Here is a 27,714-nt window from a genome sequence, read left to right as displayed (position 1 = left end):
TGTACTTGTTGAAAAATGACCCTGGTCCTAAGCCCAGCCCTGGTTCTAATCCTAACCTAATTCTAACACTGTTGAGAATCCCAAAACCCAAGGATCCATCAAACCGGTACACCCTATTACAGCACAGTAATTTTAGTACATACTGGAACTGAAGACTAGTTTGAGGAGTTGCTCTCATGTAAAGAATGAACCTTGCTCTCTGAAGTATCTCTGAAACTCACACAGCATTATCAGCTGAATGATTAAAATTACCCGGTGTGAGCGCAGCCCTGGCACTTCTTTCAGCTCATTAGTTTCCTTTAGCCGGATGAAGTGCTTCTAAAAGCAGCTCTGTGATGAGCACATCTCAAATATAGGTCTATGATTAAAGCTGGAGATTCTCATATGAGCTCATAATGTCAGCAGATTGTGCTGGACAACTCTCTTCTTATTATGAAGGTGTAATCCTAGATCAGATTGGATGGAATTCTTGTCTTCATCTACCAAGGGCTTTTAATGTTTTTTTGGAAATGATTACTTCTGTACTGTATCTTGCTTTATGTTGTGCTCTCTTATGGTCTCTCAAACCCCCCTCCCACCCTCACCACCGACACACACTGATTTATTAGCAAAGCATTTCTGTTATTTTTAGGATTGCAGAATAATAATGAAAACATTGAATCTTCTACAGTTCATTTCCAGCATGTGATCTGATGAAAAGCTGAAAAGTGTTCTAACTGTGTTATATCTGACAATATCAACTTTTTCAGAGAATTTGAATCATGGATTAAAAGTCTGGAATCACTCATTAAAATGTAAGAATTAATAATAAAAAAAAGTTTGGAATTACAATTTTTTTATTCCACTGACCACCGGTTGCCAGGTAATGTAGTAGTGCTCTGCTGTAAGAGTACCACTTTACTTTGATGGTCCATTATAGATGTCTTGTAGATGCTAAACTCATATTTTATACTTTTGAACATAATGTGGATCTAAAAATTGTTCTTAACTTTGTGTCAAAATTGAATCTCATTCAAAATTTCAATGGACCGATAGGAACACGCCACAATGTATATTTTTACATTGACTTATTTTTCCTTTAAAGTTGTCATTTTGATTTGATGATACTTTTGTAATATACTAAATATTAATTGAAATTAAGTTTTCAGGAATATTCTTGACAAGGCTGAAAAATACTTGAGAAATTGTATTTTATTGTACGAGCAAACATGATTTTCCAAAACTGCTTTACTCCTTACTTTCCACTTTACACCTGTAAATACTCTTTACAAAAATGTCAAATTCACAAAACTTATCATAAAAAATAATATGAAGATTTTTTAAATACACAACAAGTGTATCAAATGCAATTCTTCATAATTATTTTCTATTATTTAAGAAAATAATTATGTAATTAAGTTTTTTTAAGAGAATTGCATTTCATTTTAGAAACTTGTTTTTTTTTAACTTTGAGATACTCTCATTCTTTTCTTAAGTAGACCATCTGTAATGTAGCTCTTAATGCTGCATTTGCCTTATTAAATTAATTATTTACATTTTAATTGCTTTTAAATGGGCAGTACTGTATATTTGTCAACCCAAAACTGACCAATATAAAAGAGTGCCCTGACTCTTCACTGTATTTGTTAAAACATGATACATTTTTTAAATGTTTTTTATGCCTCAAAATGTCAATTTTACTTGAGTCAGTCAGTTAAAGCAGGTAACAATACGTTTACTTCCACCCCTGAATCTTTAACCTGTAAACTCGACTTCCCCTGCAGATCACAGGGGCGTCAGTAGAGGAGACTCTGGTTGGGGAGGTGATCGTGTCAGTGCTGCGTGTGGTGGTCAATAAACCGGCTCTGTACACCTGCCAGGCCACTAACCAGCACAGCGGAGGAGCCAACACGGTCAAAGCTACGGCCAAGATCACCGTCTCAGGTGGGCATTAGCACACATGCAGCACTCACATACCAGACAGATACTGTCACTGCTGTGGGAAAGGGGATCAGCTAACTGTACAGGAAAACATGCATTAACGTTAATGAAAATTAATGTATTTAGAATATAATTAAAGTAATTAAGAACTGTCTGATTTATGGTAAATTAGGAAGGTGAACAGGTAGAGGCCAGTTGTAAGGCGGCTGTGTCCTTCACTACTTCTGCAAACAGTATTTGTCAGTCAGTCATCTGTAATCCACACTAATGAGTTTTAAATGGATGCATTTGCAAGACATTATTTTTCACCATCTACTCTCATTTCTTCAGTGTACAGCAGACACATTCACCAGGCAAAGGCCTGCAGTCTAGGCCTGCTGAGTACTAGCTGAAGGGCACATAAAGTTTATAACATGGCACTGATGTTTATAATTTAGCCTTCTAATATTTGTGGCCTGTATTTTCTTACTCTCTGAATTAGCCTGTGGAGTTGATGGCCTTAGCTCTCACGCTGGTACTCTTTTATAAACACATGCTTGTCTAGCTGCTTCGGCTAATGGAATTGCTTTGAGGTTTTTTGAGGATCATCAGCTGTGTATGTGTGTGTGTGTGTGTGTGTGTGTGTGTGTTTGTGTGTGTGTGTGTGTGTGTGTAAAGGCTGAAGGCTGTTTTTTCAGTCAGGGCTCCATTGTTAGGAAAGCTGTTCCTCACCAACTAAAAAAAACACACTTCTGTCTTTAGTTGTAGTCACATACTGCACAGTACACAGTAAAGTGCTCATAATGCAGAGTATAATATAAAATATTATATCAGAATCTAAACAAATACACTGTAATCTATTCATTCCTGCCAAACACCACCAAGCTGATCCTTGGCTTTGCCCCGTCAGTTCATTAAAATCTTCCCCAGGGTAGTGAGTGAGCTATATGTCCACATTGGGTAGCAAAATGGACCATCGTAAGGAACGGGAACTTTTCTGTCTCTGTACAGAAGAAGCTCTGTGCTGCCTTTGTTGTTGGATACGCTGTGATCGGTTCTTAGGGAGTGTGCACACATCCAGAACATGGTCGTTAGAATAGCAGAATTTTATAAGCAAAACCAGAATTTAATACCAATGCTAGTATTTTGATTATGATAGCAGTACCAGTTTGATAACAGTACTACAATTTGGTTTTCCTGCCGATACCAGGATTTTGATACCAATACCAATATTTTATATTTAATTTTGACACCAATAGCATTGTGATTTTTGAATTTGATACCAATACCAGACTTAAAAGATGATATCAGTACCAGAATTGTATTTTTGATGCCAATACTGAATGATGCTAAACTAAAATATTAGTTCAAACATTTATCATTGGCTAAACACTAAATGTGTATTCGACCAAAACAATTTTTTGACATTTAATTATTTATTTTTCTTTCATATGCAAAACAGATTTAATCTAAAAACTACAAATAAAATAGACAAATTTAGATTAAAATGTAAAAATGATCAGCTTTGTTAAATTATGTTCGTTACCTATCAAAGTAAATGTGACAACAGCCCTGGGAAAATTACTTTATTAAAGGTAAAGAGAAGAGTCTTCGGTTTACTTTGTTATTCCTCAGTGCTGCTGATGCATTTATTTCATAGGTTGAGAACATCCTACCTTTGTAAGCGAGCAAACACATGAACAGAAATATATTTCACACTTCAGGGGTGTCTAATTGTTGCTAACTACCAATAATAAGCTCATGGTGCATCCAACAATATAGACAGCATAGAGCTTCTTTTATATATAGTGACAGAAAGCATGGTAGCACATATAAAGCTGATCTATAGTTCGTTGACCATACATGCAATAACTCACGAGTTATTAAACTGTCTAGAACCAGTCAGGCATGTAAGGCTGCATAATTTCTTCACTATTCAAAAGTTTTTAATTAAATAGCAGAAAACAGAGCTTTTGAGCTGCATGTTTTTCCCCCTTTTAAGTGGCTCATGGTGGGTTCATCCAACACCCCCATTAACTGTGCCCATCCAGACGCGTTGAAGTTCACACCTGCTCTTGCCTTCAGGCCACACACACACACAGAGACACATTGTAGACCAAGCACAATATCACAAGCATGGCCTGCATTACAGAGTGGATGCTTTATTCTGTGTCATGGCTGAGGAACAACTGCTTAACCTCTTCTTTCTTCTTGGGCCATTTCCTGATGCTGGTTTCTGGATCCTGCGTTTTTCCCATAGAATGGAGGTAAGAATATTTTACAACACACACACACACCATTAGGTCCAGGGTTTCACTCCTAGCTGTGCTTCATTCAGGTTGCTATGCAATGTGAGAACATGAGCGTTAAGCTTGTTTCTTTATTTGCTGATCTTTGCCCATATCTTCTGCTGCACCAAATCCCAGAGATAATGAGTTTGAGTTTCTACCTGTTTCTTCTTGCATTTTTTCTGTGTTTGAGTTGAATTCTTCGGTAATCCCACCCAAAGGCACTAAATACAGCACTCAGTCTTGGGTTTGGCCTAAATTAGAATTCGGAATCATGATAAAGAACCGATAAATTCCCAAAAATGAAGAAAAAGTGGCCGTACAAAACCAACAAATTTCAACATTATGAAGTCTGACAGCTACCATAATGAGTTTCCTGCCCGCAGCAAACTTGCCACTGGAAAAATGAACAATGTGGAGTGGATAAGAGTTGATGAACATAAACATATACATAAGAAGCCAGTAATGCATTGCTGCTGCACATTAAGCCGCCCGCGCCATATGGTCTGAGTTAGACGGGAACTCAAGTAAACCCTGCTTCAGATTTGACATCTGGCCATGATTACAGGAAAGAGAAATAGAATAGAAGAGGCGTGTGCCTTGTGCTTTGTTACTTACTGTACACACTCCAGTGAGCAATGGTTTCCTGAGGCGTTCTTGAAGCAGGGATGTGTGAAGGACTGGTTACAGCTTTTTTAAAGACTCCACAACACCTACATAAGCCTTTCATGACAACTGGCATAAACCTGCATAAACATTTGTAATGGATTATTCCAACTAGTCACTTGACAGGAAAGCTGCTTTTGTCAATTTAAGAGACGTTCTTATCTTGAAATAAGCTAATGATTATAAGTATCCCATTAACAGAAAGGCTGAAGTGCCTTGCTGAAGGGTCCAACAGTGGCAGCTTTGCAGGTCTTGGTTTCAAACCCACAACCTTGTGAATACTGAATGTCTGCAGAGGTTTGTGTCCTGAAAGGTGTCATAAAATGCTTAGGCGAGTGTCTTGTAGCCCTCAGTAAAGTGTCAAAGTCTTGAACTCTTGACAAGTAGCTGAGTGACACTGCAGCGGTGGTTCAGTGGTTAGCCCACTGTATTATTGATCAGAGGCTTGTGGGTTCCGTTCCTCCTGCCACATTTGGTAAATGCTGATTTTTGGGTTAGAGTATTGGGTTATTGATCACAGGGTTGTGGGGTCAATACTCGCTGCCACTTTTGATAAAAAGTTTGTGAGGCAGTGGTGGTTTAGTGGTCAGATCACTGGATTATTGATCACAGGGTTGTGGGTTTAATACCTGTTGCCACCTTTGGTGAAAACTGGGTTATTAATTACAGAGTTATTGGTTTGATACAGCTTTGCTAAGCCTTTTATGATATAAACTTGATAGATATTATTGATCACAAGGTTGTGGGTTCAATATTCGGGTCAGCTAAAATGCCACTGTTGGGCCCTTGAGCAAGGTCCTTAACCATCTCTAATTCAGGAGTATCAGGATTTTTGCTAATTGGTTGTTCCTATGCCATGTAAAGCAGTGATTCTCAAACTGGGCCTCAAGGCCCCTCAGACTGAACCACTGGTGTAGAGCGCTGGTTTTTCTGTGTGCTGCTGTGTTTTAACATGTCCGGTTGGTTTTCTGTAGGCTGTATAAAGGCAGTGCTGGGTTCTGCAGTACGTATCGGGGTGAGGTGTGTCGTGGCATACTGAGACAGGATGCACTCGTCTTCTTTAACTATTCCCTGCCGGAGCCGGAGGAAAGCCAGGAGCTTCTGGCTCGGACCAGCTGGACAGAGCTAGATGGAGCGAGTCCTCTGTGCCGTCCAGCCGCTCGCTCTCTGCTCTGCCACAACGCCTTTCAGGACTGCAGCCCCTCGGGACTGGGGCCCTCCCCTAAACCCCTATGCAGGTAAACCCAGTGCTTGTAGTACAAAAAGTGTTGATTATTATTTAATTAAATAATAATCAATGTAGTTTAGCCTGAAATATAACAACATACATGTCATATACATGAGGTATTTTTGCATATTTCATTCAAATAAGACATGATAATAAAGGATAAATAAGTATTGCCTTTATATTAACATCATAATCAATGTTATAAAGATTATTATGGAATAATTTACACCAGATCATGATTCTGAACACATCAGTTACCCCCTTACCCCTAATGGAGTTCCATTACAGCTTCATTAGCCTTGTAGTTTCAATACAAAACTAAAGAAGCTAACTTCAGATACCAGTCAGGACTAAACACCTTTATTAAGCCCCTCCACATGTTTGGGGAAAATAGTATGAACTTGATATTTCTGCAGACTACCACCTTAATACATTAATACAATATAATATAATATAATACAAACCGGATTCCAAAAAAGTTGGGACACTAAACAAATTGTGAATAAAAACTGAATGCAATGATGTGGAGATGGCAAATTTCAATATTTTATTGGTAATAGAACATAGATGACAGATCAAAAGTTTAATCTGAGTAAATGTAACATTTTAAAGGAGAAATTTGTTGATTCAAAATTTCATGGCGTCAACAAATCCCAAAAAAGTTGGGACAAGTAGCATTAAGTGGCTGGAAAAAGGAAATTGAGCATATAACGAACAGCTGAAAGACCAATTAACACTAATTAGGTCAATTGACAACATGATTGGGTATAAAAAGAGCTTCTCAGAGTGTCAGTGTCTCTCTGAAGCCAAGATGGTAAGAGAATCACCAATTCCACCATTGTTGCGCAGAAAGATAGTGCAGCAATACCAGAATAGTGTTACCCAGCGTAAGATAGCAAAGACTTTTAAGTTATCATCATCAACCGTGCTTAACATCATCAAAAGATTCAGAGAATCTGGAACAATCGCTGTGTGTAAGGGTCAAGGCCATAAAACTCTACTGGATGCTCGTGATCTCCGGGCCCTTAAACGTCACTGCACCTCAAACAGGAATGCCACTGTCAAGGAAATAACTGAATGGGCTCAGGAATACTTCCAGAAATCATTGTCAGTGAACACAATCCACTGTGCCATCCGCTGTTGCCAGCTGAAATTCTACAGTGCAAAGAGGAAGCCATTTCTAAGCAAGCTCCACAAGCTCAGACGTTTGCACTGGGCCAGGGGTCTTTTAAAATGGAGTGTGGCAAAATGGAAGACTGTTCTGTGGTCAGATGAGTCACGATTTGAAGTTCTTTATGGAACACTGGGACGCCATGTCATCCGGACCAGAGAGGACAAGGATAACCCAAGTTGTTATCAGCGCTCGTTCAGAAGCCTGCATCACTGATGGTATGGGGTTGCATGAGTGCTTGTGGCATGGGCAGCTTGCATGTCTGGAGAGGCACCATTAATGCAGAGAACTACGTTCAGGTTCTAGAACAACATATGCTCCCATCTAGACGTCATCTCTTTCAGGGAAGACCCTGCATTTTTCAACAAGATAATGCCAGACCACATTCTGCAGCAATCACAACATCATGGCTATGTAGGAGAAGGATCCGGGTACTGAAATGGCCAGCCTGCAGTCCAGATCTTTCACCTATAGAGAACATTTGGCGCATCATAAAGAGGAAGGTGCGACAAAGAAGGCCCAAGACGATTGAACAGTTAGAGGCCTGTATTAGACATGAATGGGAGAGCATTCCTATTTCTAAACTGGAGAAACTGGTCTCCTCTGTACCCAGACGTCTGTTGAGTGTTGTAAGAAGAAGGGGGGATGCCACACAGGGGTAAAAATGGCCCTGTCCCCACTTTTTTGGGATTTGTTGACACTGTGAAATTTTAAATCAACTTATTTCTCCTTTAAAATGTTACATTTACTCAGATTAAACTTTTGATCTGTCATCTATGTTCTATTACCAATAAAATATTGACATTTGCCATCTCCACATCATTGCATTCAGTTTTTATTCACAATTTGTTTAGTGTCCCAACTTTTTTGGAATCTGGTTTGTATAAGAAATAAAACATATGATAGTTCATGACATTTGACTTGGTCATTTAAGTCTCAGGTGGATAGAGTACTGAATGTTGGTTCTGATTTGGCTCACAGGGAGCACTGTGTGGCGGTGAAGGAGCTGTACTGCTATAAGGAGTGGCGAGCTAGTGAAGAGAGGAGTCACAGGGGAGTCATTTCTCCGGGCCTAAGCACTGCTCTGCCGGACTGTGGAAAACTGCCCAGCTTGCAGGCAGATCCAGCCTCGTGCACTGCTGTAGCTTTTGTGGGTAAGAACTGCTGGGGGAAGCTTTGAGTTAAACTGCACTGATGAGGATTCAGATGGATTGTTCTAGATTCTTATTCAAGAACTTATTCAAGAACAAGAACTGATGCTTCACTTGCTGCCTAATATGTAGACCCTTCATTGTAACCAGATAATCAATGTTGTTTACGTCACTTCAGTGGTTTTAATGTTATGGCACATTGGTAGAGACGTCAAGATGGATAAATATAAGCAGTATCAGAAGGAGGAAACTTACAGTATTTATATCAACCCTCAGTGTATTTTACATAAGACCTAATTAATAAATAATTTAATAATAAAATAAATAATTTAATAATAAAAAAAGACCTTGTTTAATAATACTTAAATGACGATCAACCTTTTGTTTTACGGCTCTGAAATCAGCATTTTTTTTTTTTTTTGCAGAGATCAAGAAAGACCAGATTACAAGTAAGTGAGATCGTACGCTTGCTAGCCATTTGATCCTACGATATTTCTTGATAGATTTGCATGGAAACAACCAAATCGGGAATACCTTAAATGATTACAGTATAAAATATTCCGAAAGTGCAGATTTACAGTTCAGCGTCTTTCTCCTACAGCGACTTGCTACAACGACAGAGGAAGGTTTTACCAAGGAACACACAATGTCACGGCGTCTGGTATTCCCTGTCAGCGCTGGGACCAGCAGGTAAATATTTATCCGTTTTAACTTTAATTAGTCCCAGTGGGGAGCTGGGATAAAAATACAGCCACCATCAGAAGCTCCCTGGCTTGTTCAGAGTCATTAGTGATGGTCTTTGAATAAGGAGATCCAAGGGATCCTATGATGTGGGCTTGTGGGAAAAAGAAGAGGTAGAAGAGCAAAGGCTTACCTGCGAGTGTGTAAGCACAAAACTCCAATGCCCAAGTGCTTATGATCAAATACTCAACAGTTCTTTTTTTCATTGGAAACAAGTATTCCGGGTAGTTTTGCAGTTTTCATTGAGGAGCTGTACACTGCGCCATATGGTGCAGATGACATCCAGATGACATGAATAATGTAAAAGGGCCCAATATTTTCACAACAAAGAGAATAGATGTCAGTTAAGAAACACACAAGGCTGTTTACACTCTGCATTAACATGCGTTTCATATCCGGATAGTAATTGAATATACTTCGACTGGACTGTGTGTGTCCCCAGTGTGACCTTGTAAAAAGCACATTGGCTTTTTACAAGGTAATTTCCATTTCACACCATGTAACCCACGGTTTCTCATCTGCTACAACCAGTGTATTACATGCTAATATACCTCTGGTTTAACCATTACACAGTACCACCATGCTTAACGGCAAGTATCGGCTAGAGGGCTGTGTGGAGCTGTGGAACTGGGTTCTCTGGAGAGATTTTTGTTATATCCAGAATGAATCATCCAATAGCTCTCGTGGCCAAATGCAATAAAATCCTCACACCAGTGTTCCAACGTCTAGTGTAAAGTCTTCCCAGAAGATTGGAGGCTGTAGCAGCAATGGGGGAACAAACTCCCTTCTGATACCTGTAACTCTGGAAGAAATGAGCTAATGATCTTCTCATAGGCTCAGTCCAGCTAAAACCTCACAGTTTCAATGTTTTCCACTTCAACAACTCTATAGATATGTCAGTACAGAGGCGCCATTTGGACCAAAGTATTGGGACACATGCTCGTTTATTGTTTCTTCCCAAATCAAGGGTTTTTAAGAAGAGTTTATCCTGCTTTTGTTGGAGTGGCTGTCTCTACTGTCCAGGGAAGAAGGCTTTCTACTAGATTTTGGAGCAGCATTGATGTGATGATTTGATTGCATTACTAGCAGCAATGCTAGCAGCAGCTAGTGTTAGTGAGGTCAAGATTTTGGATGATCACCACCCTACCCGGTTAAAATACTGTAGGCAGAATAGACACTGATATACAGTATGAATATGATCATGGCTGTGACATCACAACCATGCCCAATTCAATAGAGTTTGCAGTTATTTTCCATATTTTCATTTACATGCTACACCAAACTCTTAGAAAAAAAGTCAAAGGAAAAATCAGGTCAGTTTTCCATTGTGTTGGCCCTTAAAGGCAGCATGCACACTAATCTCTTTGTACTTTCCCAAAGCGTCATGGGCTTAGTGCTGTTGGAATCTCATGGCTGGCTCCTGAAGTGAATTTTAGTACTGCAGAACTAAATTCTCACTCTCCCTCCCAGGATCCTCATCCTCACAGGCTGCCTGTGGACGTCATCCCTGAGCTGAGGAATGCTGAGAACTTCTGCCGCAATCCCGGGGGAGAGAGTGACAGGCCGTGGTGCTACTCCAGCAGTCCCAGGGTACGCTGGGAATACTGTCTGGTCCCCAAATGTGGAGAAGGTACTGTTCAGCACAGTGCAATGTATTCTACGACTCGAGCAGGAAAATACGGACAAAACAATGGTGCGGTCACATGACCTGGAGATGAATGCTTAAATATTCAAGATAACACCGATCACCCCTAACATTAAGGCCATCTGTCTAATGTTGTATAGCGTCCCCTTGTAATGCCAGAAAAGCTCTGACCCGCCAATGCATAGACTCCACAAGACCTCTGAAGGTGTCCTGTCTCACGCCAATACATCAATGACCCTGTTTAGGAGAATTACATTTACATTTATGGCATTTACAAGGTTACTTCTATGGAGGGCCAGGGCAGTTTTAGGAGTCTTGCCCAAGGACACTCATTGGTTTAGCATAGCATAGTCACCCAGACCGGGAATCGAACCCCAGTCTCCCACATGGTGTAATAGCTCACTGGTAGGTAGGGGTGTTATTTGTTGCGCCACACCAACCACACAGGAGACACTCTGACCCAGTCGTCTTGCCATCCTAATTTAGGCCTTGTCAGAGTGGCTCAGTTTCTTACGCTTGCCCACTTTTGCCTAATATTTCCTGTATATCCAGTCCATGACGTGCCACTGTAACCTGATGATCAGTGTTATTCCCTTCGCTTGTCTTGGTTTTAATATTATGGCTGATCAGTGAAAATATGAAGTGAAATATACTTACTTTGCAGTGTGCTAGTTTACTGTGATCAGGTCTCTCAGACAATGCTGCGTCATCTAGGAGGTATAATTGTCCTGTAATTTGAATGTTTTCTTGTTCCTCAGCAGTTACCAGCGTGAGAGCAGCCTCTGCTCCTAAACTGCCTCCACCAAACCCCATACCTGTCGTCTCTACTGCCTACTACATGAGTGTCATCATATTCATCATAGCTGGCTTTGCCGGGGCAGCCTTCCTCACCATACTCATCCTCATGTGCCACAAGAGGAAGAAAATGTGGAAACGTCAAAAAAGGTTTGTGAACATCTACAGCTACTGTGAAACATTCAAAATGTCCTAAATCCTTAAGCCTAAAGATTTCATAGCTTTAAAAAAAGAAATGGAGTTTTTAAGAAACTAAGTAGCATCTGACGTCTATTGGACGCTAAGTGGGATTTTGTCCATTGCATTTTCATTGGCTATCCACACATACAAACGTTTGATGGTTTTATTTGGCAAGCACCAATGACATTTTCTTCAGGGTAGCAATAATTAGCCTTCCAACTAAAATATAAACAATTAATTGAAAGACATTGACAAGTTCATGACATCAGACATCTAGTTATTCAGGAGTCTTATGCTGCTTTACCTCCGAAGTTGGATTTCGGAGCTGGTAATGACGTCACACCCAAGTTGACTGTATTCCAGTTAAACATTCTGATAATTGCACACAATTTTAGCTGTTAGCTGAGGACTTCAGAGTTTACCGCAACAGGTTCGACAGTCCTTTACTGGTGTTTCAGCATCAATCTAACCAACATATGTCCCACTGTCTATGCCCAAGGTTGTCATTGTTACCATTGTCCCAGGTTAGCATTGTTAGCAAAACCAGTTGGTGTTGGTATTTTGCACATTCAACCATCATGGATCAAGTCCACAGATAGACGTCAGAGAGAACTGTGTGTACGACTGATTTAATGAGACACAAATGGACAGAAGTGCTAATAAACTGCAATACTACTGCTTTTGTTACTGTTGAAGTGCTGTGCTAATAATCCTGGATTTCCGGAGTTGGTTAGGCTCTTTCGACTTTCCGAGTAGAAAAATTTGACTTGTGGCGAAGTTCCAGTTGAAATTTCCTACTTGGAATTCGGAAAATACAACAAATCACCTATTATATATTTATAAAATCACCTGTGCCTGGTTTGTGATTGGTTAATTTGCATGTCTGTCAAATGGCTCCTTCCTATTAAAGTAGGCCACAAAGCGACAGAAGCTATCACACTTTTTGCCAATAGTCAGATTAGTCAACCCACCCATTGCCTGTGTAAATCTTACTGAAATAGGAGCATCCTTAAGTACTTTTTGTACAGGGTGGAGCCACTTTTTTGCTAAGAGCTGTAATATACACTGTAAGCAAGATTTGCATTTTCTTCAAAATTCATTTGCTTTTCATTCTGGTAGAATAATATGATGGGTGGTTGGGACACTCAAAGTAGTATGTTGCATTGTGACCTTATCTGTTCAGATAAGGCCCTGGGATATGGGAGTAATAGGATGTAAATCTTAATTATGATTTGTTAGGAACTCCCTAAATATATCATTAAATTTGATCAAAATACAGTAGATTCTAATATTCCAAATTTAATGCAATTAAATTGCAACCTTCAGATCAATACATTGCAACGCATCAATGCTTTTTACACCTCAGTGGCTTAAAATGAATTTGTTATTATTATTATTTTGATAATAATAGCTCCATTATATGCCGCCTTTCATACATACAAACATGCAGCTCATAAAGGTCAACTTAGCGCATGTCAAATCACCTCCAGGAAAGTCAGTAGTTTCTTGTCTGAGTTTGTGATGTGCTGTCTGTCCTCAGCAGGGCCATGGAGACTCCCACCCTCACTGCCCTTCCTTCTGAACTGCTGCTGGACAGACTGCACCCCAACCCCATGTACCAGCGTCTGCCCTTGCTGCTCAACTCCAAGCTGCTGACGCTGGAGTACCCGCGCAACAACATCGAATATGTGCGGGACATCGGAGAGGGGGCCTTCGGCAGGGTGTTTCAGGCAAGGTGAGACGACAGGCCGCCACGTCATGCCTACACAGTCAACACCTCCCCCCTCACCCACCCCCTAATGCAAATAAAATGATCAGTCATGTCTTCTGGCCCTGATTAACAGATGGTTTATGTGGCCGTGATGTTAATCTCATGTTTCTTGTTCGTGATGACTACTGCAAAACATGATTAGCAGCACACATTTTACAACTTACGTCTCAGCCGCAGGATTAAACTCCGTACCGACAGATTAAATATAATCGAAGTATTTGCGATTCGTGCTTTAGAGGTCTGCATTTGTTATTGTCGGTTGGCTGCAGGTTTGATTTACATTCCCAAATGACACTATGTGTCCAAATGTTTGTGGACAATGCTGCTAATGAATGCATTCAGCTACTTTAAGTTGCACCTATTGCTGAAACAGATGTTCAAATGCACACACACACAGCTTAACTTGTCCCTGTAGAGAAGTACTGCCAATAGAATAGGACTCTCTGGAGCAGGAAATTATGAACCCATTTGGCACCATGCCTAATGCCAGAACTGGGCTAGACTGGGGTTATAAGAAGTGGAACTGTGTTCTCTGGAATGATGGAGAGCATCCAACATCTTGAACTTACTAACACTTATCACTGAATACAATTAAATCCTCGCAGCAATGCTTCAAAATCTAATAGAAAGCTTGCCCTGGACAGCAGAGACAGTTACTCCAACAAAATCAGGATAAACTCTTTAAATATCTTTGATATTGGAAGAAACAATGAATAAGTGGGCGTCCCAATACTTTTGCCCATTTACCGTACATCCAAGTGCATTCTGTATCAAGTATGAAACTTCTACTTTTGTCCATTTGTTCTGATGCCGAATGAAAATGGGGGACTAGAAGAGTTTAGAAGTCACCAAGCTGGCCTGAGAAATAGGCTTCCATAGTCTCGAGTCACCGTGCATGGACATGACACATATACACACACATGCCGTATATCAACTGCTGCAATCTGACTGCAATGGGAAAGTATCCAAGCAGTGCATGGAGACTCCTGGGAACAGCACCAGTGCGGGGTGTCTAACTCACACGGCCTGTGCCTGAAATAGGAGCGGAGATGAGGCTACAGCAGGCATCATATGGGTTTCAATGTGAAACTTCCCCAGCAGACGCTACCGTGTCAGCAGGCGCAGCTCGGGGGCACTATTTATAGAGGCCCCGCTACTGTTTACCTTCTCCAGGAACATTCGGGAGCCTCCAGCACAGGAAGTGCACTTTTAATGCCATGCTAAGTCCGCTCCTGAACCCCTGCCATTACGAATCCCATGTTTGTAGGAGCTGACCTTTTGCCCTGATCTGAGGCCACTGTTATAGTCTGCTTTATAATGGCCTGATGATATTAAGCCTATACAAGCAGCACATCCTGTTCACTATACATCAAATATTGGGGAAGTCCAATCAAATTCTGTGAAATATTACAGAAATGTTGGTAAGCAACATCATTTAAAGCAAAGTGAGATGTATCACCTGATGATAAACACAGTGAAATAAAGGCTAATGATATTGCCAACCTGACATCAGAATCAGAATCAGAATCAGAATCAGAATCTCTTTATTTCACCAAGTATGTTACCCATACAAGGAATTTGTCTTGGTGAGAGCAACACGTATGACAAGTAACAAAGAAACACAGAACACAGTCTTAAACTAAAGGAAAATGACACTAAACAATAAATAGGGTAGGGGATAAATTAAAAAAAGTAGAAAGTACTAAAGGTAATAAAGGTAATAAAGAGCTGAAAAATATATTTACAGAAAAGAAAAGAACATCTGTACAGATGTGCAAATAGTCATAGTGCAAAATAGGCAGAGTGCAAATAACTGTTCAGTCCGGTTTGGTACAGTTCAGTTGTAAGTTTAGAGGTTTACAGTGGGAGGTGACCACTGTGATTGAGGAGCGCTACAGCTCTGGGGAAGAAGCTGTTAGCATGACGTGTTGTGCTGGTTTTGATGGACCGCAGTCTTCTACCCGAGGGGAGTGTCTGGAAGAGGAGGTGTCCAGGATGTGAGGGGTCAGATGTAATCTTGCCAGCCCGCTTCCTCATCCTGCTGGAGTAGATCTGCTGAAGTGATGGCAGGTTACATCCTATGATCCTCTCTGCTGTCCTGATGATGCGCTGGAGTTTGGTTCTTTCTTGTGAGGTGGAGGAACCAAACCAGATAGTTATGGAGGCTGTGATAATGGACTCGATGATCGCTGTGTAGAACTGGATCATCAGGGTCTGTGGCAGGTTGAATTTCTTGAGCTGTCTCAAGAAGTACATAGACATCAAAATAGACCTTTTTTTTTTACCTTGTAAGTACATGTTCCTGGCAAAACTTAGCATATTGCATCGCATTGTATCATTGAAAGGGTGCTAATAATACATTTATGATTACTTTAGGTTGTTTTGTGATGTATAAATAGTAAGTATGTGCCTTTGATTGGGACAAAAATTGCCCAAATGTTGTTTAAAGCCTATTTATCACCCTGTTATTTTGTCTCAGAATGAAACATGCTGCTTTACCTTTTGCAAGGGGCTAATATTAAAAAAAAAAGCGATGAGCTCTGCTTTTATTGGCTGTTTACTTCATCATGACAGCCGCACAGCATAGCATAGAATAGCATAAGTAAGCCTAGCTTAGCATAAACCTACCAAGAGGTTTACAAGATAATTATTTCCATAACTTACTGGATAGTGTTGATTTCCTCTAAGGGGGCTTGGCATGGTGTGCAGTTGGCTAGATGAAGAGATTGTACCCAGAATTGGCCTTTCTTATCTACCTTCGCTGGTTGGCCTAGTATTAGCATTTAGACATTTAGCTGTTCCTCCAGCTGTCCACATGATTCCTATGGAAAAAAGAGCTGCAGAATTATCTTTCCTCAGGATATATAATTTTTTGATTGATTGAGACCAGTGCTCTGATATCCCTTTTGATAAAAATTTCTCTTAATGGCAGTGCTGATGTTTACCATGACGGTCAATCCAAAATTAGACATTTAAACATACTGGTTAATGGATTGAGAGTGTGTACGTGCTTCAAGACTTACCTGTAACCCAAGCATATATGGAATATATGGATATATGAGTTTTCATATATGTTATGCCATATATGTAAGTTTTTACATTTCTTACCTGGAAATGTAACATCTCAAATTTTCTCCATGGAAATGTCCTGTCAGAATCATTCAGGTGTAATTTTTTTTTGCGTGACGGTGTGGTTTGTTAATTGCACCACCCAAATAAGGGCTATCTAGCCCACTGTAAGCTACGTAGGTCTTGTCAGTCGATACAAAAATGGAATCATTGAAAAATAAAAAAAAAGTTTCAGGAGTTCGAGTTGTGTGGATAGCTAAACCACGGGACAAAAGCGTGACACAGCATGTCTGTTTACCATTACAGCCACAGTGTGTACGCTAGCAGCCCACCAGCACAGGTCTTCGTGCACGCTCAGATAAATCCTCTGGCCACAGGATCGTAAAGCTGTGTCATGGCCAAGAAAGCTGGTCTGCAACGTCTCAGCTCGTGAATTCAATTGCTCTGAGATAAGAGAGGCAAACCAAACAGCTCCTTGCTTCACTACTTGACTCAGCTTTGTGGTAGAAGAACATTCTGAATGAGGAGTGTTGGGACACTGTGATTGCCACATTGCTGATGTAAGCCAAACAATACCTCAGCAAACCAACAAAAACAGAGAAAAACAACTGTCAGCACTAGCTTGAGCCGTCTACCTTCTTAAAGGGGTAGTTTAGTGAAGAGTGTGTTGCATACCCAACACACACAAAAGTAGAAAAGTAGGTGGGGTGTACCGTATACTCAGTCATGCTACAGAAGATCCAATGTTGGCTCTAAAAAGAACCATGTTTGTAGAAGAGATTTAATTTAGGTAGTAAACTTTACATGAAGTGAAGGTTCTTCAGACCTTACAAATGTTCTTCACTGCACTTTTTCACACATCTCTTTTACAAAGATGATTCTTTTTGGAAATGAGATCTTCTCCAGCATTGTTTAAAGAACCATTAGAAGCTTCTTTTGCCTTCTTTAACCCTGGTGCAGACCTACAGACACAAACGGACACCAAACATGTCCTGGCTGATTGACTACATTTGGGGTAAGAGAAAAAATTGTGTAAACTGTTTCTTTAACTGAAGTGTACTTGGCTGTTCTGCAGGGCTCCTGGCCTGTTACCGCACGAACCCTTCACCATGGTAGCAGTGAAGATGCTGAAGGAAGAGGCCTCAGCTGATATGCAGAACGACTTTCAGAGAGAAGCAGCTCTCATGGCTGAGTTTGATCACCCAAACATCGTTCGGCTTCTGGGTACGTACCCCTGTAGTTCACTAATGGTAACTATGTTGTACTGGGCAAAGTTTCTGATATCCAAGTGGGAAGAGTCCTTCTAAAGGGCTTTCCAAATTGTAATTCTCCCTTGGACAGTCAGAGCTTGACTTCTCTGAGTTGCAAATCTGTCCCTTCTATTAATTAATATTTTTGTCTGATATTCTATGTAGATAGATAGATAAATAGATAGATAGACATTTATATAGATAGATAGACAGACAGATATAGATAGACAGATAGATAGATAGATAGATAGACAGACAAACATATATATATATATATATATATATATATATATATATATATATATATATATATATAGACAGCTAGGCAGACAGACAGTCAGGCAGAAAGGTAGATAAATAGGTTCAAGTTTGCATAAATAAAACAAGCATTTTATGTTTAATTGCCTTGATTGATTAGTCTTAATTATGTGCTTAAAGTTCACTTATAAGCCTCATCGTCATGTGATTTTCAGCTTTTTTGAGCACACAGCTGCCTTAGCGGCATTTCTTAAAATGGCCTGGTGTTTGTAGTGTATCCTTCCCTCAAGGGTACGACAACAGAAAAAAAACAAAAATAGATCTACACGTTCATTTCAGTGTTGACCCTAACCCCTGCTGAGGACAGCAGCAAGATCTACAGTGTGCTGGACGAATGCTTCCTACCTCATACCTTTAGCATTAGCTTTAGAGTCACAGGGAGATATTTTTGGTGAGGAGATTTATCAGCTCAGCCTGATCTGGATGTTTGTTTCCTAGACGTACCTAATGATGTGTTGTTTTAAAAGTGCAGACTAGAAATGATTGTAATCAAGTTGGTATTTTTGCAGTCCTTTATTTTTTGCAGGCCAAATAAAAAGTTATTTTCAGATATAAACCCTGCTCACAATTGGTGTACTGAATCCCAGGAGTCTACTACTGTGTAGAGAATTCCCCAATTAATATATAATCCCAATATATATATATAATATTATTCTTATTATTTTCATTGCCATTTCATTTAATAATTATTCATGGTAAAGAATTATTTATTTATCACACTGATGTTGCAAAAACTCAAATATAAACAGAAGTAATTCTGCACTATTTCCAGGTCAATAATACATTTGTGACACGGACCATGTTAACACATTTGTACAAAAATATACCTTTGGTGGAATATCTTGAGTGCATACTGTCATTGAAGCAAACCTTTTAGAAAGCCATGTTCAGAGATTCTACTTTCATTTGACTAACTGCTCTCAGACTTCTGGACAACATTGTAAGAGTGAGATCATAGATTTACACCCACTGTGTTTTTCTCTGTAGGGGTGTGTGCCGTTGGGAAGCCCATGTGTCTGATGTTCGAGTATATGGCCCACGGGGATTTGAACGAGTATCTGAGGAGGCATTCTCCAGCCCAGCATCGCAGCCTGAGCCAGGGAAGCCTGACGGGTCAGAGCTTCGCCTCGGAATCTGAGTCTTCGCCCCTCAGCTGCCTGGAGATGCTCTCCGTCTCTAAGCAGGTGGCCGCAGGCATGGCCTACCTGTCTGAGCGGAAGTTTGTTCACCGTGACTTGGCCACGCGCAACTGCCTGGTTGGTGAGGACCTAGTGGTGAAGATCGCCGATTTTGGCCTGTCGCGAAACATCTACGCCGCCGACTACTACAAGGCCAGCGAAAACGATGCCATCCCCATACGATGGATGCCCCCGGAGTCCATCTTCTACAACCGCTACACTAGCGAGTCGGACGTGTGGGCCTACGGAGTGGTGCTGTGGGAGATTTTCTCCCACGGCATGCAGCCCTACTACGGCATGGCCCACGAGGAGGTCATTTACTACGTAAGGGATGGTCATGTGCTGGCCTGCCCTGAAAACTGCCCGCTGGAACTCTACAACCTGATGCGCCTGTGCTGGAGCCGCCACCCCAACGACCGGCCCAGCTTTGCCAGTATCCACCGCATACTAGATCGCATGCACAACCAGATGCTCCACTCTAGCATGGCCTGAAACACTCCATTGCATGTATAGAGGAGGAAGAACCATGATAAGCAGTGAAGAACCATAAGAAAATCCAAATCGGACCTGAAGGAGCTCTGAGGAATCTTCAGCTTTTGACCTGAGGTCACTTGCCTTGAGGGCTGCTGATATAAGCTAACGAGTGCATCATCAAACCACTCAAAGTAGAAAAAGCAACTCTCAGAGATAGCATTAGCCCACTAGCTACAAATTACTCTTTAACTGGATTGTGGTGGTTCTCCACGCAGAGCCTGAAGAACCACGAAAGAAGGTCTAATCCAAAATCCATCATAATCATGGAAGACCTCTGAGGAATCCGGTTTTCTTTCATCAGTCTGGGGTTGACTGCTTGGGAGAGATTTAATATGTAGCTATGCTAGACCTAGGTCAAAACTACGCCACTGACATTTCCATGGCCTGATGATTGATGCAAGCTCAGCATCAGAGAGACATACTCTTCAACTAGTCGTGGGTAAAGGACATGCTCATGATGGCTCATAAGTGAATGACATTTCCACCAAACACGATCCTGATCGATGAACCTTTTTACATTTTTTCTGTATAATATTGGTTTTGAGTGCATTTGTGACACAATTATTGAAGCCCTACATATTTATTGATCGACACAAAAGGTCAAGTGGAGCACACAGAATGCTTGATGCTGCACCTCGCTGTCACCGCAGTACTGCTTGAATAGAGTAGCGTATTCCAAATTGGCACAGCCTCACTTTACTCATTTTGTTTGATGACTTTTTCTGATTAATAGACTTTGTATGTCTGATTGTTTTTATCACTGTTCTTTTTTTACTCATATTTTAACAGTCTACACATAAAGAAACCATAGACACACAATATACACATATACAGATATACAGAACACAGTCACTACAAAAACCTTGTATCTTTATTTTAGCCATTTATTACTTTTTTAAATCATTTAAATCAGGCATTTATTTCATGACCAATAGAAATGCTCCAAAATGCCTCAAATCATAAATAAAATCAGTTTACATTGACTTCCATTGAAAATGGAAACGTTTTTCCTCCTGTAAATCACTATTTTGGAGATACAAGGTTTTTGTGTGATATGCATATGTTAGTTTTGTTTTTTTTGTATGCATTAAGCACCACTTTAATGAAAGTTTTTCATGAATATATACATATTCTATCTATATATATGATTGATTATATATAATAAAGAATTGCAGTCTATACCTTTACCTATTGTATTCACGTCTTGTTTACAGAACATTAAATATTGAAAAAGTGAACAGTTTCTAATATTTATTATACAACAAATTATCAGTGGTAAAAGGTTTCAATGCAATTTTTTTATATTTTAAATTCAGTGAACAGAAAGTGAATACAATAAGAACAACTAACTGTAATTCTTTATTTAAATTCCTTTTTGGTGGGTTGTCTATTTTTTATTTGCTCTCCACTTCTTAAATATGATCCTTTCCGGACGTTTATTTTAATAGCCTAATTCTTTGTCATACACCTGTCTGTTCCTGTGAATTTAGAATACTGAACAGGTCTTTATTATTATACAGCTTTCTAGAGCCCTGTACATTATATAAACCCTCATACATGTGTGGGATAAACAGACCAGAATGATGTTATACACTTTATTGGCATCAAATTGCTTTAATATTGTTGAAGCCATTATTACCTAGCCTTTAATCAGAGATTACCGTCTTGTTAACATTGGTGCAGCTGATATCCGCTGTATATAGGCTACAAAACTGTTTTGAAAAAAAGGTTTGAAATCTAGTGCATATCTCCATAATATCCATATTTGTACATGCACAAAACATGACTATTACCTACGTATACAGCATTTGATGTGGAGGCCCTGGTCGTCATTTTAAAGCCACAATCTGAGACTTTCTTTTTTTGGCAGTATGTTTTATTTCTTACTTGAATCTCTGGTGTTTCAGAAGCAGTCGATAATCTAAAGATCCATGTTAAAACCAGTCAGTGTTTTTCTAGATATTTCTGCATTGATTGTAAACAGTGTTACGAGTTAAGAACTCTATTTTAAGTAGAATCAGTACAGAGTACAGATTCCAGACTGTGCTTCAAACAACCATGAATGTCTGTGTAAAATAAAGCCATCGTTCACACGTCCCATTTCTTATTTCTTGTACATTTGTCCACTGTTTAACTTTTGTTGTGCATTTACTGTGATGACAGGTAGGGGGCAGCACTCCATCAGAAGACTCAGACTGATCCATGAAGCATGGAATTAAGTCAGTCCTGCTTTTGAACTCTGGACACTGAATTGAAAGGAATGTGCTGGGACAGTGTCGAGTCCCTCAGCCCACTGCAAAACAGGGTGTTTAAAGAAAGCTAGTTGCTGCATGTGAGAAAGGCTACAGAAAGGCTCCTGCCTGTTTTTTCGGCCTGTTAAAGCTTCAAGCCTCATCTGATGATGTAAAAAAGAGCCTTCTGTGCCACCACTGAAAGAAACCCTCAGGAGCAAGGCAATGTGGACCGCAGGCGTCCCACGACAGGCCAGAAAAAACACACTCAGCACACTCGAGGCGAGCTGGAGGTAAAATTGGGACTCCAGCACACTCAGTCAGTCGAAACCTTCAACTCTCCATGACCTGTATGACGCTGTGGTTTAACCAAAAAAAATCAAACAATCCAGCTCCAGTTCCAGAGTCTGGAGACCAAAGAGAGAAAGGGGGAGTCTTCTCCTTCCCAGTGTCACTCCACCACTGCAGAGTGGGGAGGTACCATCAAGTAGAAGCTTCCTATAGTAAATCATCCTGTCATAATACTGTTTGTTCTAGTGTCGATATGAAGCACTTTTTTGGCTTCGGTGCTCCAGAGCTGCTGAAAAGTGCACGGCCGACTCCTACTGCTTTTCTAAACTGTTTGTGGCCTTGGAGTTGAAGTCCAGCAGCATCTGTAAACCCTGCAGGCCTGAGTCACATCTAAACATGCTGACTAAACCTGCCCAAAGTAAACACTGAGCGAGCTGCCTTCAGATATCATTTGCTTGGTGATTAAGACTGTAATTCAAGCTTAATCTCTATTTGACAAGATAAACCGCAATACTGTTTTTCCAGGCCTCTTGACGTTTGACCTCCCCGTGGTCCGTGTTCCCTTCTCCGGCTCCTTCTCAGCTGTATATGCAGAGGTTTTCAGTGGTAGTTCCTTGTAGGTTCTTGATGTTTTTTTTTCCTTTTCATTTCCACTCAGACTTTAAATATTATCCCTTCTGTAATAGCCACAAGACCGCACACCTGGTCATCCTTATATAGCCCTGAACAGCTGGGAACCTCTGGGTCACAGTAAGCGAAATCTAATGTATATCTAAAATTAGGATTTCAATGCTTATTTCGAATGTGAGCGTAATTAAATGGTTAAAAGACATACAGAACGTTATTTCAAAGGGTTTGCGAGAGAAACAGTGTGAGAGAAACTAGAGAAACCTGCTGAGTCAGAATTGTTCACAATGGTGGTGATAGGATCCAGATGTCTGAAGTGTTTAATGCCTCTAAAAGCTCCCTCACAGAAAGTTATTACATGAAATGGTTATGATTATGTTACCTGACATTGTGTTATGATAGGTTTGAGATATGGTTTCGACCTGAACATATAATTTGTCTTTTTTTTAAGTCCATTTATGGTGGAGAGTAAATAAGGGTAGTTTGTCTGGAGAAAAAGTACCAGAAAGGTAAAGTTTGTATTTACTGATATTTTGCCTTCATTAACCTTACATTTCAAAACTCTGAATGAACTTTTGGATGTAAATAAAACAGGTATATTTGCGCTGTAGACCCTTGCTCTCTGAGTCAGTAAGTGCCTCTACAATTAGCCGTATCATACCAAACCACTCTGAATGACCGTATTTGCATATCAATTTACATTTTTGGCATTTATCTGACGCGCTTATCCAGAGCGACTGACACGGTTACGTGTATTACAGAGGCAGGGCCAATGCAGTGTTAAGAGTCTTGCCCAAAGACTCTTATTAGTGTAGCACAGCACAGTCACCCAGACCGGGAATCAAACCCCAGTCTCCCACGTGGTGTGGTAGCTCACTGGCAAGTAGTGGTGTTATGCATAGTGCCACAACAACCACTTTACTACAACCATAATTACAATGATTGCAGTATACAGTTGAAGGAATACTCCTCCATGTTGTAACCTGACCTCCTGACCTCTGCTGCATCTCTATCGTAGCAACTGTATTATGGTCTCCATATTGACTGGTGTTTAGTAGTATCTAAGCCTAGATTTATCTTTGAATTTTAGTCTATAAAAACTAGCTGAGGTTAGTAAACAGCTGAGTAAACAGTGAAACACTTTTGTAAGTCGCTCTGGATAAGAGCGTCTGCTAAATGCCGTAAATGTAAACTGTGGTGCTAGGTGTTAGGTGACAGGTGACAATTAAAAAACAGTCATCTGTGATTCAGTGATTTTAACCTAAAATAAAAAAAAATGCTTTTGGGGGGACCCAAATATCAGAATCAGAATAAGAATCAGAATCTCTTTATTTCACCAAGTATGTTACACATACAAGGAATTTGTCTTGGTGAGAGCAACATGTATGACAAGTAACAAAAAACACAGAACACAGTCTTAAACTAAAGGAAAATGACACTAAACAATAAATAGGGTAGGAGATAAATTAAAAAAGTAAAAAGTACTAAAGGTAATAAAGAGCTGAAAATATATTTACAGAAAAGAACATCTGTACATGTGTGCAAATAGTCATAGTGCAAAATAGCTGTTCAGTCTGGTTTGGTACAGTTCAGTTGTATGTTTTGAGGTTTACAGTGGGGTTGAGTTCAACAACTATACACATTCAATGCTCCAATAGAGCCGTTGCCTATCATTTGTGTTCTACTGGCCCCAAAATGGTGAACAGTGTTTGGGCCCTGATGATTGCCACTTGTAAGGTCATTTGAAGACTGTAACTGTTCTACATCAATTATTTGACCAGAACTACATTAAATTAGTTGCTGGTGGGTGGCTAGGATTGGTCTTTGTTGCTAGCAAACACAAAGCTAGCAACAAAAACACATTCCCACAAATGTCCACTTTTCTTTTGCGTCTATGAAAAAAATATATATTGCAGAAATCTGAATATGAGACATATTTTGGATGTTGCGTTCCATTCATCTGCCCATTGGCTTTAAAAAGTGTCAGGATTGTTGTTTCGGGTAATGGAGCACATACTACAGATACCAAAGACCATACCATTAAGTTGCAGAATGCTAGAATATTCCTTCAACCCCTTTCATGCAGAAAGGCTTATTACACACTAATGTGTATTACTCAGCAACTACAGGGGCTTCTGTACAATAAAAAACTGGTGGGATGGTATATCTATATTCTTTGGTAATACAAGTGTATAATAACACTTTCGGCCCACCGGGTTTTGATCATGCTTTGTCTTATCATTTGAATGTAACCATCAAGTTTGTCAAGTTTATCTGAACTATTCCAGAAGCTGCTAAAAAATAGGAATGCTTCTATGCAGAGTTACCAGAGCTAATCACACGCCAGGCCACTCCTTCCTAATTCATTAAATATTTATTTGCGGAAAATGCACTCGTTCTAAACTTGTGGCTGAAATGATAATGGGATCTGTGATGATGTCAAGGCGCCAGACACATCACCAATGTGGTTAAATCTACCCCACACCCGTAGTAATTGGAGATGCATCTGGATTGGAGTAAGCTAGCTTAAGAACACACATGCACAGCAGTAAGAAATGAATGTATATAGAGAAGTCTGAATGAATTATGGCAGAATTGGTGACCCCTTAGGATGGTATATTCCAGGGATAGGGGAGGTATTTAGGTAGCAGTGTACGGGAAAGAGACGACACTGCTTGTTGTCTCCTAAGAGTGGCAGGGCCTAGCAGGCTACCTTTGTAGACCAGGGGGGTAGTTCTGGGAGTCTGGGAGAAGCCCGGTGAGTGTTTTTATGCATTTCCTTTATTTATTTTCTGTATTTTTTTACTTTAATAAATTGCCAAGAACTGATGGGTCCTCTCCGTTGCGTCCTCCCACCACATACGGTCACATTACCACAGGATCATTAAGGCATTTTTTGCCTAATCCGTGTAACAAAGCCACAAGATATTTTTCAGCATTGGGATGCAGACAACAGCGTGCCTGGAAAAGGCCGGAAACATGGATATCCCTCATAAGTTGTCAAAGAATTCCATGTTCAATATTAGACATTACTCAAGAGCAACGCAAACACAGTGGAATGCCGGCTCCAGCTGCTCCGATTTAGGAACTTGGCTTTCTCCAGCAGGCAGACTGTGCTCTGATTGTCTTCGTAATCTCACACGCTCTACATTTCACATGCCACACATTCATGATTCTTTCCAAAATGCACGCCATGCTTCCTATGGAACACACAACAGACTAAACTGGAGAGTTTCATGCCGGTTTGCTCTTTTGAGCACATGTGTGAATCCCTAAGCAGTGGCGTTGCTGAGAGCGTGATATCCCTCTCACTCAGCAGCCTGTGTCTGCTCTGGACACAGGAACTTCCTGTCAGTCTGGAGGAAAAACTGGAAAACTCTGCTTTCATTGTCATGGTCACTCTCCTGGGGGATGAAATGGACGTGTGGCCTAAATATGTCATCTGTGAGCTGTGAAATGAAGTGGCAGTTAAGAGCTGCTTTTCTGTAGGCCTGGAAAATGTAACTAATTGTAGTAAAATATTTTATATTATTATTATTATTTTAATAATATTTTTTGTTGTTTTTTCCAAACCATTTCATAGATTCTCTTTGCAATGTGTAAAGATTTCTTAATAAATGCCCCGCCCAAAAAGTGATATGAGAGTATTTATCAGTATGTTTTTCTGAGGCTCTGGTTAGACATGATTAGCACTTCTAATCTAGCACTTTATTGGAAAGTCATAGAATGTCTTGTTAAATTAAATGCAGCCCATCTAGTAAAATCTACAGAAAAAAAACTACCACCAGGGCTGCTGGTATTTAATTAAATTCTTTTTCTTGTGCCACTGGCTGCAACACAAACCCAACGCATGAACAATCTACCCCTGTGCTTAACAGTTGGAAATGTGTTCTCATCATGAAGTTCTGCACGCTTTTTTCTCCAAACGTACCCTTGCTCATTGCAGCCAAAAGTTCTACCCTAACTTTATCAGTCCAGAGGAGGACTGCATCAGGCTTGTTTAGATTCTCTGAAAACTCATGACACTTCACTTTTGTGCTCTAGATGCAGAATAGGTTTTCATGAAGCCTAGCTGTCTTCTTATAGTCTTCTTCTGCTTTGTGGGCTTTGATTATTTTGTTGAGTACTAGACAGCTGCTTAGAAGAGCCTATGGCTGCTGATTGGTGGGAAAAGGAAGAAGGAGTCTTTTGTAAAGCTCTGAAATTGGCATCACCTGGTCTAACGACCCTAAAGAGGATTGTGAACAACCCGAACAATTGAATAATATCTTGGTAAAAAGTATGTGAGATCTCTTGGAGTGCCCAAACTTTTACATGGGGCTCCTTTCATTTTTTTGTCACTCTCAAACGAATCAATATTACACTACTTTTGCTTTAAATGGTCCTTAATCTTTCTGTTTTTTTGCCTTTTGGTGTTACGACCCTGGTCATAATGATTCCTGCTGAATCTGTTTGTACAGTCAGTCGCTCTTTCACATTGAATGCTAACCCTGCCTCTCGGTGGGCCACCTGTGACGTCTTGTGCATACCCTTTATTCACAATAGCAAACTCTGGTATTAAAATAATGCAGTTCGATAATATGAAAGAATCTATTTGTCATAATGCACATTTGTCGTGATTTTTGTATTGCAGTATTACAACAGATAAAATACACCTTCATTCATTAAGCAATTCATTCAT

General features: G+C 40.1%; 1 protein-coding gene across 2 annotated transcripts in view; it reads left to right on the top strand.

Annotated features, from left to right (window-relative positions):
• musk (muscle, skeletal, receptor tyrosine kinase) overlaps positions 1 to 19,891 on the top strand; it is a 33,306-nt gene extending 13,415 nt beyond the window's left edge. Inside the window, exons 7-17 of one of the 2 annotated variants that reach the window (XM_072658799.1) lie at positions 1,764 to 1,923; positions 4,160 to 4,166; positions 5,828 to 6,091; positions 8,234 to 8,406; positions 8,829 to 8,852; positions 9,005 to 9,093; positions 10,615 to 10,774; positions 11,551 to 11,734; positions 13,305 to 13,499; positions 17,680 to 17,828; positions 19,160 to 19,891. In XM_072658799.1, the coding sequence (XP_072514900.1) occupies positions 1,764 to 1,923; positions 4,160 to 4,166; positions 5,828 to 6,091; positions 8,234 to 8,406; positions 8,829 to 8,852; positions 9,005 to 9,093; positions 10,615 to 10,774; positions 11,551 to 11,734; positions 13,305 to 13,499; positions 17,680 to 17,828; positions 19,160 to 19,842 (2,088 nt within the window). In that variant the 3' untranslated portion in view covers positions 19,843 to 19,891. Of the gene's footprint in view, positions 1 to 1,763; positions 1,924 to 4,159; positions 4,167 to 5,827; positions 6,092 to 8,233; positions 8,407 to 8,828; positions 8,853 to 9,004; positions 9,094 to 10,614; positions 10,775 to 11,547; positions 11,735 to 13,304; positions 13,500 to 17,679; positions 17,829 to 19,159 lie in introns of both variants that reach the window. The other variant, XM_072658798.1, reaches the window with a different exon arrangement.
• The last annotated feature ends 7,823 nt before the right edge of the window (positions 19,892 to 27,714 follow it).

This window comes from Salminus brasiliensis, chromosome 16 (assembly GCF_030463535.1).
Source record: "Salminus brasiliensis chromosome 16, fSalBra1.hap2, whole genome shotgun sequence".
Lineage (NCBI taxonomy): Eukaryota > Metazoa > Chordata > Actinopteri > Characiformes > Bryconidae > Salminus > Salminus brasiliensis.
This window is presented reverse-complemented; position numbering and strand designations above follow the sequence as displayed.